The sequence below is a fragment of the Saccharomyces paradoxus genome, chromosome XV, assembly GCF_002079055.1.
Source record: "Saccharomyces paradoxus chromosome XV, complete sequence".
NCBI lineage: Eukaryota > Fungi > Ascomycota > Saccharomycetes > Saccharomycetales > Saccharomycetaceae > Saccharomyces > Saccharomyces paradoxus.
Window position 1 is genome coordinate 60,622 of NC_047501.1, and position 13,631 is coordinate 74,252.

At 38.6% G+C, this 13,631-nt stretch overlaps 7 protein-coding genes across 7 annotated transcripts; 5 read left to right on the forward strand and 2 right to left on the reverse strand.

Annotated features, from left to right (window-relative positions):
* Positions 1-3: 3 nt before the first annotated feature.
* On the forward strand, positions 4-369 carry HRT1 (SCF ubiquitin ligase complex subunit HRT1; the record flags this gene model as incomplete). Its single annotated transcript, XM_033913137.1, has 1 exon — positions 4-369. One exon carries the CDS (start codon positions 4-6, stop codon positions 367-369), a length of 366 nt encoding a protein of 121 aa, XP_033769028.1.
* A 589-nt stretch (positions 370-958) lies between these two features.
* On the forward strand, positions 959-2,371 carry GAS4 (1,3-beta-glucanosyltransferase; the record flags this gene model as incomplete). Its single annotated transcript, XM_033913138.1, has 1 exon — positions 959-2,371. One exon carries the CDS (start codon positions 959-961, stop codon positions 2,369-2,371), a length of 1,413 nt encoding a protein of 470 aa, XP_033769029.1.
* A 313-nt stretch (positions 2,372-2,684) lies between these two features.
* SPAR_O00260 (uncharacterized protein) lies at positions 2,685-3,011 on the forward strand (the record flags this gene model as incomplete). Its single annotated transcript, XM_033913139.1, has 1 exon — positions 2,685-3,011. The coding sequence occupies one exon, from the start codon at positions 2,685-2,687 to the stop codon at positions 3,009-3,011; it is 327 nt and encodes a 108-aa protein (XP_033769030.1).
* Positions 3,012-4,261: 1,250 nt separating this feature from the next.
* On the forward strand, positions 4,262-6,841 carry ALR1 (Mg(2+) transporter ALR1; the record flags this gene model as incomplete). Its single annotated transcript, XM_033913140.1, has 1 exon — positions 4,262-6,841. The coding sequence occupies one exon, from the start codon at positions 4,262-4,264 to the stop codon at positions 6,839-6,841; it is 2,580 nt and encodes an 859-aa protein (XP_033769031.1).
* Positions 6,842-7,423: 582 nt separating this feature from the next.
* On the forward strand, positions 7,424-7,978 carry VPS68 (Vps68p; the record flags this gene model as incomplete). Its single annotated transcript, XM_033913141.1, has 1 exon — positions 7,424-7,978. The coding sequence occupies one exon, from the start codon at positions 7,424-7,426 to the stop codon at positions 7,976-7,978; it is 555 nt and encodes a 184-aa protein (XP_033769032.1).
* A 270-nt stretch (positions 7,979-8,248) lies between these two features.
* Positions 8,249-9,376, reverse strand: YGK3 (serine/threonine protein kinase YGK3; the record flags this gene model as incomplete). Its single annotated transcript, XM_033913142.1, has 1 exon — positions 8,249-9,376. The coding sequence occupies one exon, from the start codon at positions 9,374-9,376 to the stop codon at positions 8,249-8,251; it is 1,128 nt and encodes a 375-aa protein (XP_033769033.1).
* A 2,363-nt stretch (positions 9,377-11,739) lies between these two features.
* On the reverse strand, positions 11,740-12,873 carry MDH2 (malate dehydrogenase MDH2; the record flags this gene model as incomplete). The annotated part of the gene is made up of 1 exon (XM_033913143.1): positions 11,740-12,873. The coding sequence occupies one exon, from the start codon at positions 12,871-12,873 to the stop codon at positions 11,740-11,742; it is 1,134 nt and encodes a 377-aa protein (XP_033769034.1).
* Positions 12,874-13,631: the final 758 nt, after the last annotated feature.

Here is a 13,631-nt window from a genome sequence, read left to right on the forward strand (position 1 = left end):
GACATGAGCAACGAAGCTGACAGAATGGATGTTGATGAAGACGAATTGCAAAATATTGCGCAAAGTTCAAATCAAGGTACCCCAGTGGAAACCAAAAAGAAGAGATTTGAAATTAAGAAATGGACCGCAGTGGCGTTTTGGTCGTGGGATATAGCTGTTGACAACTGCGCTATTTGCAGAAACCACATAATGGAACCATGCATTGAATGCCAACCAAAGGCTATGACCGACACAGATAATGAATGTGTAGCAGCATGGGGTGTCTGTAATCATGCTTTCCATTTACACTGTATTAATAAATGGATCAAGACAAGAGACGCGTGCCCACTAGATAACCAACCTTGGCAGTTAGCTAGATGCGGTAGGTGAAAAAAAGGAACTGGTCGTAAACATTTAAAGCATGCCGAGGTAGAAGGCTAATTTTATTGCCCTATTTTTTTAGAGCGTAACATTAGGCTTACAGATACACGTTTTTCTCTTCCACGTCGAACTTTTGTTATATATACAGCATGATCGAGTTGTATGTACCCTTTTTCTTCATCTCATTAGTAACTCGGGTAGGAATAAAAGCATCCTCAAAGGCGAAAGATTAAAAATTTGCCTAGCCTTAGTTCATAATCTATCTCTATATAGTCGCTAAACATCAGTAGTATTTTTAACTCTTTAAGAGCACGTTGCAGGCTTTTTTTTTTCATACCTCTTTTGTCCAAAATATTTCAAGACGATCACTGCACTTTCGGAAGTACAAATACATACACATAAACACTAGGCCAAAGTGTTATAAAAAATAATAGGCTTTTTTTTTTCTCATATTGTTAGGTTACGTTGAGACAGCGCCACAAAAAAACGACACATAATATGATAATGAATTAATCCGTATTAAAGTAAAAAATATAGTAAAATATATTGTAACCTGAACAATACAAAGAAAACAAAAAAATCCAAAGCGGTGGGTATAATGATTTTTCTAAGTTTCTTTATTTTCCTATTTTTGGAATTATTTGTACTGTGTGAAGCTTCAGTCCATACCATTCAAATTAAGGACAAGCATTTCGTTGACACAGTGACTGGAAAACCATTCTTTATCAAAGGTGTGGATTACCAGCCAGGAGGCTCCTCCGATGTCAGTGAAAAACAAGATCCATTATCCAATACAGAAGCGTGTGCTCGTGATATTTTATTGTTTCAAGAATTGGGTATAAATACAGTAAGAATTTATTCTATAAACCCAGACTTGAACCATGATGCGTGCATGACCATGCTAGCAATGGCAGGGATTTATCTTATATTGGATGTTAATTCGCCATTGCAAAACCAACACCTGAACAGGTACGAACCTTGGACTACGTATAACGAAGTTTATTTGGAACATGTTTTCAAAGTTGTCGAACAATTTTCTCATTACAACAATACCTTGGGATTTTTTGCTGGAAATGAGATTGTAAACGACAAAAGATCAGCACAATATTCTCCTGCATATATCAAGGAGTTGATTGGGACTATGAAGAATTATATAAGTGTCCACTCACCCAGAACAATTCCGGTGGGTTACTCCGCTGCAGATGATCTGAACTACAGGGTATCATTATCAGAATATTTGGAGTGCAAAGATGATGATAAGCCAGAGAATACTGTTGATTTCTATGGTGTTAACTCTTACCAATGGTGCGGCCAACAAACTATGCAAACTTCAGGGTATAATACACTAGTCGACGCTTACAGGAGCTATTCAAAGCCAGTTTTCTTTTCAGAATTCGGATGCAATAAAGTATTGCCAAGGCAATTCCAAGAAATAGATTACCTGTTCTCTGACGAGATGTATTCAGTGTTTTGTGGAGGTCTAGTTTACGAGTTTTCACAGGAGGATAATAATTATGGCTTAGTGGAATATCAAGAAGACGATTCAGTGCAGCTATTAGCAGATTTTGAGAAGCTTAAATTGCACTATCAAAACGTTGAATTCCCTTCTATGAAGACTTTAAAAGAGACTGTTCAACTGGAAGAGACACCATCGTGCATAGGGGATTATGAAAATTTGAAGATAGAATCTAAAATTGCTAAAAATTTAGGAAGTTCTTTGATAAAGAAAGGCGTGAAAGTTGACAAAGGCAAATATATAGATATTTGCGAGAATCAGCTGTCCACTAATGTTACGATTTTAGACATGCATGGTGATAGCTGGGATGGGCCCAAAAAGATTGAAATCAGGCAAAGTCTGACGTTTTCAGACCTGGAAGGAGAAGGACAAGAAAATGCGGATGAAGATGATGATGACTTAAAACGGAAGCACAGGAACTCTGCCTCTATTTCCGGCCCATTTTTACCTCTTGGGTTGTTTTTGCTTTTTTTTACTTTAAGTATATATTATTAGGCATGTTTTGTTTCTTCTCTGCTCAAATATTTACTATTAATTTTTTTTTTTTTTAAAGGAAGAAATATCCAAGAAAGTGATTATAGCTATTACTAAACATGAAAACATAGAGTCTCTAAATTTGCATTTAAGCCCTTCTTGACGAGATTTCTTTGCTTGGTATGTTGGGCGCTTTACATATATATTACAAGCTCAATAGGGTAAATTAATTGCCGAGGCACTTTTGCCGCCGAGCTTTTGAGTATCCGTTTTGCCACTTCTTGTTAAATAAAGAACTAAATTAGTACTCGTGGAAAATAAGAAGCGGTAGAGAATGAATACTAATAAGACAATGCAGGACGAAGTCCAAGATAGGGTCTTGCAAAGAGCAGAACTGGCACATTCTATTTGGAACTTAAGGTTCAACCTTAGTAAAGTTACCAAACGAGTTCACATGGAAACAAAAGTATTTCGAGAGATAAAAATAAACGAATCACAGTTGCAAACTGAGCAGCCCAGTTGCCGAATTTTTCTTCCTGATTTGGGGGAAGAACATGTGCCCTTGATCCAAGGCTTTAAATGTTTGGATTCACCGCCCCCCGTTCCACCAAGTTCGTCACAAGGTGAGGACAAAGAGAGCACTGCAGATTCGCAATACTAGCGGAGATTACAAGTGATCCAAAATAGAGCTTTTCCATTGGTCATAAACAATAAGGTAAAATGCGGCGATCATAACTTTTCTCCTGTTTTTTGAAATTTCTCTTTTAAATTCATTAACGAAGCTATGAAAATACGCAAGAGGAACTTTTGTTGAAAAATATTACGTGGTTGAAGTCTATATTAAGTGAAGTTTACTCTTGTGGGTTACGTTTTCAGCTACGTATTTTAATAATTTTAAACAAGTTGTAGTACACCTTCAAAAAAACCAATAAATCATTCTAAAAATTCTTTAGACAGCTGGTGGAGAAGTTAATAAGAATTCGATAGATGAAGATTTAACTGTATTTAAATTAAAGATAAGATTAGATTCTACAAAATCAGGTGCTTTAGTATAAATAACTGATTTATTATTAACTTTATTGTTTAACTTGTTCGAGGGTAGAGTGTGTTCTATGTATTGTTCTACGTATTCCTTCTTCTCAATTTCGAGAACGCTTTGAACTAGCATTTTCCGTTATCGTACGTCCCCCTATATGCAACCCCTTGTGTGAATGAATCTGTAAAATATACAGCGTTTTCCTCTATAGGAAACAAGCAGGGTCTTTTTCACCAAGGATTACATAACGCATTTATCAGAAAGCGGTGTTAGTTGATATATTTCAGAATGTGCGAGTAGGTTCACCGCAATTACTTTTATAGGTTCACCCAACTGACGGCAAATTTCAACTAGTGCCAAAATTGCCTACGAGTTTTGGCACTCTGCGGCCCTCTGCCCAGCTGTTTTCTTTAATAGATGTGGTTCTATGATCCTTGATATTGCTACCCCTCCTTTTTTCTTTTTCATCAATAAATTGCAAATATCGCAAGCACGTTTTTACTCAGCCCGTCCGTTTTGAGATACAAAAAAGATATCTCAAATTAAAATTTTCTCTAGAACATGAACCATCGAACTAATTATGCATAGTAGCGTGCGTTCCAATCCTATGAACACATTTTTTTTTCCGGATAAACTAACTGAACAGTACAATACTTAGCGTGCAAGGCTATCCTTCAATATAGGCTCAAAATTAGAAAAAAAGCTTCCTGATTAGTTGAGTTTTTCAAGAAAGTATCATCCTGACGATAGACAGGCTTTAAATAAAATATTTCTACATGAAAGTATACTGTTAGTTGAACAGAAATTCAACAAAAGTATACTATTACTTTTCAAAGATCATCGAAAATTGCTAGAAAGCGTAAAAACACTTATTCATGTCATCATCGTCCAGTTCATCAGAGTCATCGCCTAATTTATCGCGGTCTAACTCACTGGCTAACACGATGGTTTCCATGAAAACAGAAGATCATAAGGGATTGTACGACCATAGGCAGCACCCTGACTCACTGCCGGTTCGTCACCAACCCCCGGCATTGAAGAAAGAGGAAATTGCCAAGATCTCTAAACCTACTACTCCTAAGGAGCAGAAGGGTGCAACGAGATACAATAGTCATGTGGAAGTGGGAAGCGCACCCACTAGGGGTCGCATGGATTTTGAAGACGAAGTACCGGATTTGGATGAAGCGGTCGCTCATCATCAATTGAGAGCATCTGCCATTTTAACTTCTAACGCGAGGCCTTCCAGACTAGCCCACTCTATGCCACACCAAAGGCAGCTTTATGTAGAGAGTAATACGCATCCCTCACCAAAGGATGTAGGTGTGAAGAGAGACTATACCATGTCGCCTTCTGGCGCATCATTAGGTAGCAAATCCAAGATGAGTGCATCTTCCTCGGCAAGCCCTATTACGAAGGTGCGAAAACCTTCACTAGTCAATCCGGTTCTTGAAATTCCACACGAATCGAAATCAGATACACATTCTAAGCTAGGTAAGCCCAAGAAGAGGACGTATTCCACAACATCTGCGCATTCATCTATTAATCCCGCAGTTTTACTGACGAAAAGCACATCTCAAAAGTCGGATGCAGAAGATGATACACTGGAAAGGAAACCGGTACGTATGAACACTAGAGCCTCTTTTGATAGTGACGTATCACAGGCGTCGAGAGACTCGCAAGAGACGGAGGAAGATGTTTGTTTCCCTATGCCCCCACAACTGCATACTAGAGTTAACGGTATAGATTTCGATGAGCTAGAAGAGTACGCTCAGTTTGCAAACGCGGAGAAAAGTCAATTCTTGGCAAGTCTCCAAGCCCCCAACGAACAGAAGTATAGTAATGTTTCTCAGGATATAGGATTTACTAGCTCCACTTCAACTTCCGGTTCCTCAGCGGCCCTGAAATATACACCAAGAGTTTCGCAGACTGGTGAAAAGAGTGAGAGTACTAATGAGACAGATATCCATGAGAAGAAGGAAGAGGAGCTTGAGGAAAGTAAGCCTGGTTTACGTCCTGGTATATCTTTTGGTAAAAATAAGGTTGAAGGGGAAGAGAATGAAAACATTCCTCCTCATGACCCAGCATACTACTCATACCAGAGTACAGATTTTCAAATTCCCAATAGATTTTCATTTTTTTGTTCAGAATCTGATGAAACTGTACATGCTAGTGATATCCCTTCTTTAGTGTCCGAGGGGCAGACGTTTTATGAATTATTCAGGGGGGGTGAGCCAACGTGGTGGTTAGATTGTAGCTGTCCGACTGACGATGAAATGCGTTGCATAGCAAAGGCGTTTGGTATTCATCCGTTAACAGCAGAGGATATTAGAATGCAGGAAACTCGTGAGAAAGTCGAACTTTTCAAATCATATTACTTTGTTTGTTTTCATACCTTCGAAAATGATAAAGAATCAGAGGATTTCTTGGAGCCTATTAACGTTTACATTGTTGTTTGCAGGTCAGGTGTATTGACCTTCCATTTTGGCCCAATATCCCATTGTGCTAATGTCAGAAGACGTGTAAGACAATTGCGTGACTATGTCAATGTCAATTCAGATTGGTTATGTTATGCTTTAATCGATGACATCACAGATAGTTTCGCTCCGGTAATTCAATCTATTGAATATGAAGCTGATGCAATTGAAGATTCCGTATTCATGGCTCGTGACATGGATTTCGCAGCCATGCTACAAAGGATCGGTGAAAGTAGGCGTAAGACAATGACGTTGATGAGACTTCTTAGTGGTAAGGCCGATGTTATCAAAATGTTTGCCAAAAGGTGCCAGGATGAAGCTAATGGAATTGGGCCAGCTCTAACATCACAAATAAATATTGCTAACTTACAAGCAAGACAAGATAACTCCAACCATATCAAAAATAACAATTATCCAACTGTACCAAATAATTATGCTCCTACCACATCACAACCGAGGGGAGATATCGCTTTATATTTAGGCGATATTCAAGATCATTTATTGACGATGTTTCAAAATTTGCTGGCGTACGAAAAGATTTTTTCTAGATCTCATACAAACTACTTAGCTCAATTGCAAGTGGAATCATTCAATTCTAATAATAAAGTCACAGAAATGTTAGGTAAAGTTACCATGATAGGTACAATGTTAGTTCCATTAAATGTTATCACTGGTCTTTTCGGTATGAATGTTACAGTACCAGGACAGGATTCTAGTATTGCGTGGTGGTTTGGGATATTGGGTGTGCTGCTTTTGCTGGCGGTCCTAGGTTGGTTCTTGGCTAGCTATTGGATTAAGAGAATAGATCCCCCTGCGACGCTTAACGAAGCTGCGGAAAGTGGAGCTAAATCGGTTATCTCTAGTTTCTTACCGAAAAGAAACAAGAGGTTCAATGATCGTTCCAAAAATCTAAATGTGAGAGCCGGCCCTTCAAATAAATCAGTTGCAAGTCTTCCTAGTAGATATAGCCGCTACGACTGATTACTAACGAGATAAAGATAGAGAAAGTTAAGTCGTAGAGCCATGCATCTACGCTTCGGGAATTCCGCATTTTCTATGCTCGAATTTTAGCCATCTAGTGTCTAACCTAAGCAGCAGCTCGCGAGATTATCTCACATTTACAAACGTTGAACCTAGAGGAAGTGCTCATTGTGCCCTTAATCTTTTCTCTCTTCAAGTCCAGTATGGTACTGTCTTCGACGCCTATTTTTATATGTATCTTTATTTATTGAGTTGGGCTTTTGCTATTCAGGGATTTCTACAAACCGGTCAGTCGCCCAATAGCGATCACAAAAAATGGAATAGCTTATACTAATTGTGAAAAATAATAAAGCTGCATTTAAAGAACACTCATCTTGATATATTCAAACTTTCTACTTATTATGATGTTAGAATAATTGGTGGTGATTCACCACTCAAATTTGTTACCCTACCATATTCATTAAATGAGAAATAATAATCTGCAGCGCCCCTTTCATAAAGATGACGGTTATGGCGGCCATATAGTGATAGGCTAGAACTGTTCATTCTGGATTATAAGATCGATTAGAAAACCCTATCATCATGGACGCAGATGATCATGTTAGCTTGTTTCGCTTCCCTTTCAAGATCCCCACCTTCCGTGGCATAAGGAAAGGCGGTGTTTATCTTTCAGGTGCCCTCTATGCTCTAGGGTTTTGGATATTTCTAGACGCAGTGCTCTATTCTAGATATTCCAATGCATCAGATGTTCATGTAACATTCATTGACTGGATTCCTTTCCTTTGCAGCACACTAGGAACGCTGATTGTGAACTCTATTGAGAAGAATAGATTATTGCAGGGAGCTTTATCATCAGATGGTGGTGCCTTTGGCAGTGGTGCCGGCGACTTAGATTCGAATATGGCATGGCAAGCTCGAACCGTTTTATTCTTTGGCTTTGCACTATTAGCTGGTGGGTTATCAGGCTCCATTGTCGTGTTGATCATCAAATTTTTGGTGAAGGATTACAATACCTATCCAACTTTGGGGATGGGAGTAAATAATGTGTTGGGGAATGTATGCATATTGTTGAGTTGTGTTGTTTTATGGATTGCTCAAAATGTTGAAGACGACTATTCATATTCTTTGACGCTATAAGTTAAGTTACTCCTATTATAGCAAACATTTTTGAGGTTAAAAAAGGCTAATTGACTTAGTAAAGAAACGTATATATATATATATATATATATATATATTTATATTTATTGACGCTTTTTTCGAAAACAACAGAATGCTAAATAGTGCTATACACATTTTTATATGTTATAATGTGTCACATAAAGGATAATCTAACGGAAAAATGCAAGTCATATGATAAGGTAGAAACATAAGATGACAGCGATGCAAAAATTAGTTGAGAACTAGTGGCTAATCTAAAGGCGGTACAACTGAGTTGTAGTATTCTCCAAGGGCTCTTTTATCCGATGCGCTAAAATTAAATAGGTCTGGTAAGTGCACTGGCATACTCGAACCTCTTGGCAAAAAATAAGTTTCATTCCTTAACGCGTCAAAAAACTCGTGAGCCATCAGTTGTCTAGCATCCCATCTCTCAGAGGCATCATAGACCAATACCTTTAGCAAGAATTCCACATCAAAAAATTCTATAGAGGGGAACCAATGCATAAACTTCTTGAATTTTTGGTCATTTAAGGTATTCTGTAATTCTTGAGATTTGTTTATAGAACTCTCAGGAAACCGGCCTAATAGCTTGGCTATCTCCTCCAGTTGTGACTTGGCGCTATCACCTTTGAAAAGGGGCTGGCCCTTTATCATTTCACCTATTATGCAACCAAGCGACCATATATCTATTTGCGTTGTATAATGCTTCAAATTTAGGAGAAGTTCGGGTGCTCTATAAAACCTCGAGCAAAAATAAGTTTTTAGTTCTTCATTATTCCCTAGTCGTTGTGCCGAGCCAAAATCACATACTTTAGCAATACCGCTACCTGGTATGATCAGTATATTGCTCGGTTTCAGATCGCCATGGCATATGTTCATGGAATGTAAGACTAGAAGCGCTCGAAGTATTTGGAAAGTGTACAACTTGATATGCTTTGTAGGCACCTTAGACCCATTGTCGAAATATTCATGAATTTCAGAACTCAAGGTTTGAGGAATATATTCCATAACAAAATTTTTCTGATATAAGTGCCCACCATCCTTGGTAGAACATTGGCTCTCGAAGAAAAACTCTAAAGTGACCAGATTTGGATGTTTGATATTCTGTAAAATCTCTAATTCCAAGGACTGCACTTTGGGAGATTTTACCACTCTTTTTATAGCATAAGGTCCCAGCCATTCAGTGCTGTTGGTTGACAGATAGGACTGTGTGACAGTGCCAAACGAGCCATGGCCTATTCGTTTCCCTTCCCTGACGTACATTTTTTTCTTTTGTCTGTTTTTAATTGATACGATGTCATCGATAAAATAGTGTTCATCCTCTAATTTTGTCATTGTATTGGGGATGCTCCCGAAAACTTTTTTTGCTTTAAGCATTGTATGTTAGTAGTAAAAGCAAGTTGTATGTGGTGTTTTTTTTTTTGTTTGTTTTTTAGTTTCCTCATCGATGTATGTACAGTGTCAACACAATGAAGAATGACACCTCTTTATAAATCCTAGGCTCAAAATGTGAAAGCAGAAGATCTTTACGTAAACAAATAGGGTCACTCAAACTATACGAAACCTGTCAATATAATCTATTCCGATAGGATCATATTAATCCCTCCCTTCAAGAAATTTATTATTGTTACAGCTTTTTAACTGTCAGCAGAGCTATCTGATAAACATGTACTAATCAGCCTAACTAACCCCCTGGGGGAAGCTTATCATTACATATTCTTGTCTCGGCGTTCTTTGAGTTTCTTATCTTGTATGCCCGATATAGCAACCTTGTTGGTACTAATCTAACGGTTTCCGTATTTTGCAATGAAGAGGCGATGAGGAGGTATGGGTCACAAGTTTAATATGTACGGATGTTATATGAAATTGCTTTTCTTTTTTTCTTTTTGTCTCAAGCGGTCATTGTGCGGCGAAAAAGAGAAGATCGTAAACGGAAGTCCACGCTGGAAAATTGGCCTCTCCTTTTACGGAGAGTAGCATTGCCTCGGCCTGGCAGCTCCTTTGGCACAGTCGGACTAAACTGAGCCATCACCCTAGCAGCTTGCTGTTCCTCTCTAGACGCAATACTGGATTCTCTTTCTAACTTTGTCTTGCCACACAGCATTGGGCGCTTCCCAATGCAACATCGTTCGTATGCATACAATCTTTTAGATATTATCTTTTAAAAATTATTTTAAAGCAATTTTGAATGTATTTCATATGCTTTACTTTTGTTAATAAAGACGTCAAACAAAGAAGATCAATAAGATAAAATGGCTCCATCTGGTATGTGAACTGCAAAATTAATAGCACAAGAGAATTAAGAAGAGAATAATTGGAACTAGTACAGTTAATATTGATGAGATACGAAATTTATATGTAAAAGTCTATCCGGAAACAAGAATAGTGTATCAATAACTCGACTCAATATGATGGGCACCGTAGCTATAGGAGTCGCCAATTTACTAGCAACCGTTTGATAGCGTTGAAGCTGTGGAAGTTATCCTTATTGTTACCAGTAGCCATTAACAAATCTACTACAGTATTCGCTTTTCTGTTCAGGTTGTAACAGAAAATAAGGAGTTGCTTTTTCTATCCCCATTGTATATTTTCTTCTATATCCTGCTCTACATCGAAGCATCAAGGAAACATAATTTACTAACATTAACAAATTCATCTTCTATGAATTTACTTTTTTTATAGCTAAGGCTACTGCCGCTAAGAAAGCTGTCGTTAAGGGTACTAATGGTAAGAAGGCTTTGAAGGTCAGAACTTCTGCTACCTTCAGACTACCAAAGACCTTGAAGTTGGCTAGAGCTCCAAAATATGCTTCCAAGGCTGTTCCACACTACAACAGACTGGACTCATACAAGGTCATTGAGCAACCAATCACTTCCGAAACCGCTATGAAGAAGGTTGAAGATGGTAACATTTTGGTTTTCCAAGTTTCCATGAAAGCTAACAAATACCAAATCAAGAAGGCCGTCAAGGAATTATACGAAGTTGACGTATTGAAGGTTAACACTTTGGTTAGACCAAACGGTACCAAGAAGGCTTACGTTAGATTGACTGCTGACTACGATGCTTTGGACATTGCTAACAGAATCGGTTACATTTAATCTAATTGATTTAATTAATAAATTTAATATTATTTTTAAATTTTTCTTTAAATATACAATAAATCTTTCATAACATGTTAAATTCATGATTAAAAAACATATATAATGTATAGCAGTAAAGTGGTTGCAATTTTCTGTGCTCTGGAAAGAAGGAACCAGTCTTGTATACTGTGGCAGAGGTTCCAGCAACTTTTATAAATTGGTATTAGTAGTGTACTGTGATTATATTGCGGCTGTAAGAATAAAAGGAGTGGCGCGAAGGCTTTGGAAGGAAGAGGTAGAAGTGTGGTTGCAATCGGAAAGCCTTTTTACCCACGTACCCACGTTTTTTACCCACGATACTTTTGTTCCCGTGGCATCGCTGTCCACTTACAATTTTGATCAACTAATAAACGAATCCTCACCACTTGTGGAGAATTTACAGCTGACGGGAGGAGAAAAATGAATGATACATGAAGTAAGAATGTTATTATTTAGATTCAAAGTGATAGATATTTTCATGGTGAATCACTTATATAGGTTAGAATATATGTGTGTGCGTATGGGGGAGGTGCTGCGAGTTTGTGGCACTTGCTATTTTTTTTGACTGAACGGGAATATTATCATTCTGCTGTAATGTTCTGCTTCCTTCTGACGTTCTTGTTAAGTTGAGACAGATCTCGATGCAACGAATTCCAAACCCTTGTCAATGTTTTTCTTTAACTGGGAAACGCAAACTGGCAACATTTCGTTACGCTCCATATCGTTCATTCTATTAACGGTGTCGTAATCCACATAAGAAACGCCCTTCGTAGTAATAGTCAATGGTATGGCAAAGTAGCCTGCACCATCCACCAAAGGCAATAATTGGTCCGCCCCAGGAGCTATGGGGAAGTTGTTTGCGTCTTTTAGTGGCACGTAGTAGGTCCCGTGAATTTGGTCGATGTTACCCAATAACAAGGAAACAAATTGGACGACACATTTATAACCGGCGTGAGCCATCGATAATGTAGCACTACCTTTACCGTTCTTGGCTTTGACTACTTCATCACCGCCGTATTGGACTCTATGTATTAAATATTTCAATTGATCCTCATTTAATCTCGATAGGAAGTTTGACTGAGAAAACAATGGAATGATAGTCTCACCGGAATGTCCACCGATTACGGGAACGTCGGGCATGGAATTAACACGAGGAGTTAACCCTGACTCAATGTTTATCTCACGTAGAAAAGTGGAAGCTCTTACAATGTCCAGTTTAGTGACTCCCATGATTCTTCTCTCAATGCCAGAATTCCTGGATTGAGGATGATTTTTAAGAATGTTAGAGACCATCACAGGGACCAAAGAATTAACAGGGTTAGAAATCACAAGGACAAAGACCTTGGATAGGTCGCAGCATTCCGCAATAGAATCACCCAGTTGGCTAATGATACCAGCATTCACGTTAAATAAGTCATCACGAGTCATACCAGGCTTCCTTGGGACACCTGCAGGGATAACAACAATAGAAGCGTTATGCAAACAATTTTCAATGCCGCCAGCGGGAGAGTGGCTGGACACGGAAATGGGAGTGTCAATGTGAGACAAGTCAGCGGTAACACCGTTGATGGCTTCTTGATTGACATCGTAAAGAGCGAGGTGAATGTGGGTAACGCTTCGGTTGCTCTCCTTCAACTGGTATTGCAACTGAGCTTTCAAAAGCAGCGATAGCGACTGCCCGATACCACCGGCGGCACCTAAAATGGCGATCTTTAAGGAATCCTGTTCTATGGATGGCGTAACTGAGTGAGGCATGTTATTATGGCTTTTATGATCTTGTATTGAACTTTTATAATAGTCTATAGTACTATACTCTCGACTATTGTTGACTGGATGCTTTATACAGAAAGGGAGAATATATATACAGGGAAAAAGAATAAGAAGGAGAATCATGCAGCCCTCTCTATCCCATGTCAATAAATCTTTATCTTTATATATGTACGCACGCGCCTATGAAGTGTACCTTTAGATACCTTCCGTAGTTCCTTAAAATCAAATCGGACCTTACCAACCTTGGATAGCATAAAATGCCACTAAACAAAGGGAAGAAAACCGGAACTTCCCGGGATCATTAGGGGAGTGTTGGGGCCAAGTAACGGCGGCCTTAGAGCGGCTACGGCCGAATGGGCGAACAATTGCGGATTAAAGGAGCCGTATCGTAGATGATGAGTCCATTTGGCCGGGGAAGGCCGAGATGCTGACAAGTGACATCTTTTCCGTACTTCGCTATATAGAAGAAAAAGTGGAAAAGAAGTGATAAACGGAAGATAGCGAGTGACTATTGTTCGTAGTTAAAGTGAAGTTCAATGGTAAATCGAGCAAATAAAAATAAGAAAGAAAGAAAGAAAAGTAAATGGAAAAATACGAGAATATCTTCCTGATTTGACACAAATGAATACAGCTAAGTATGCTTAATGGCGTTGTTGACATGCACCAGGACATGGTCTCGGCCTTGCACGATCTTATCTTGCGTTCTATTATTTCCTTTTTTTTTTTTCCTTAGCTCATCGCAG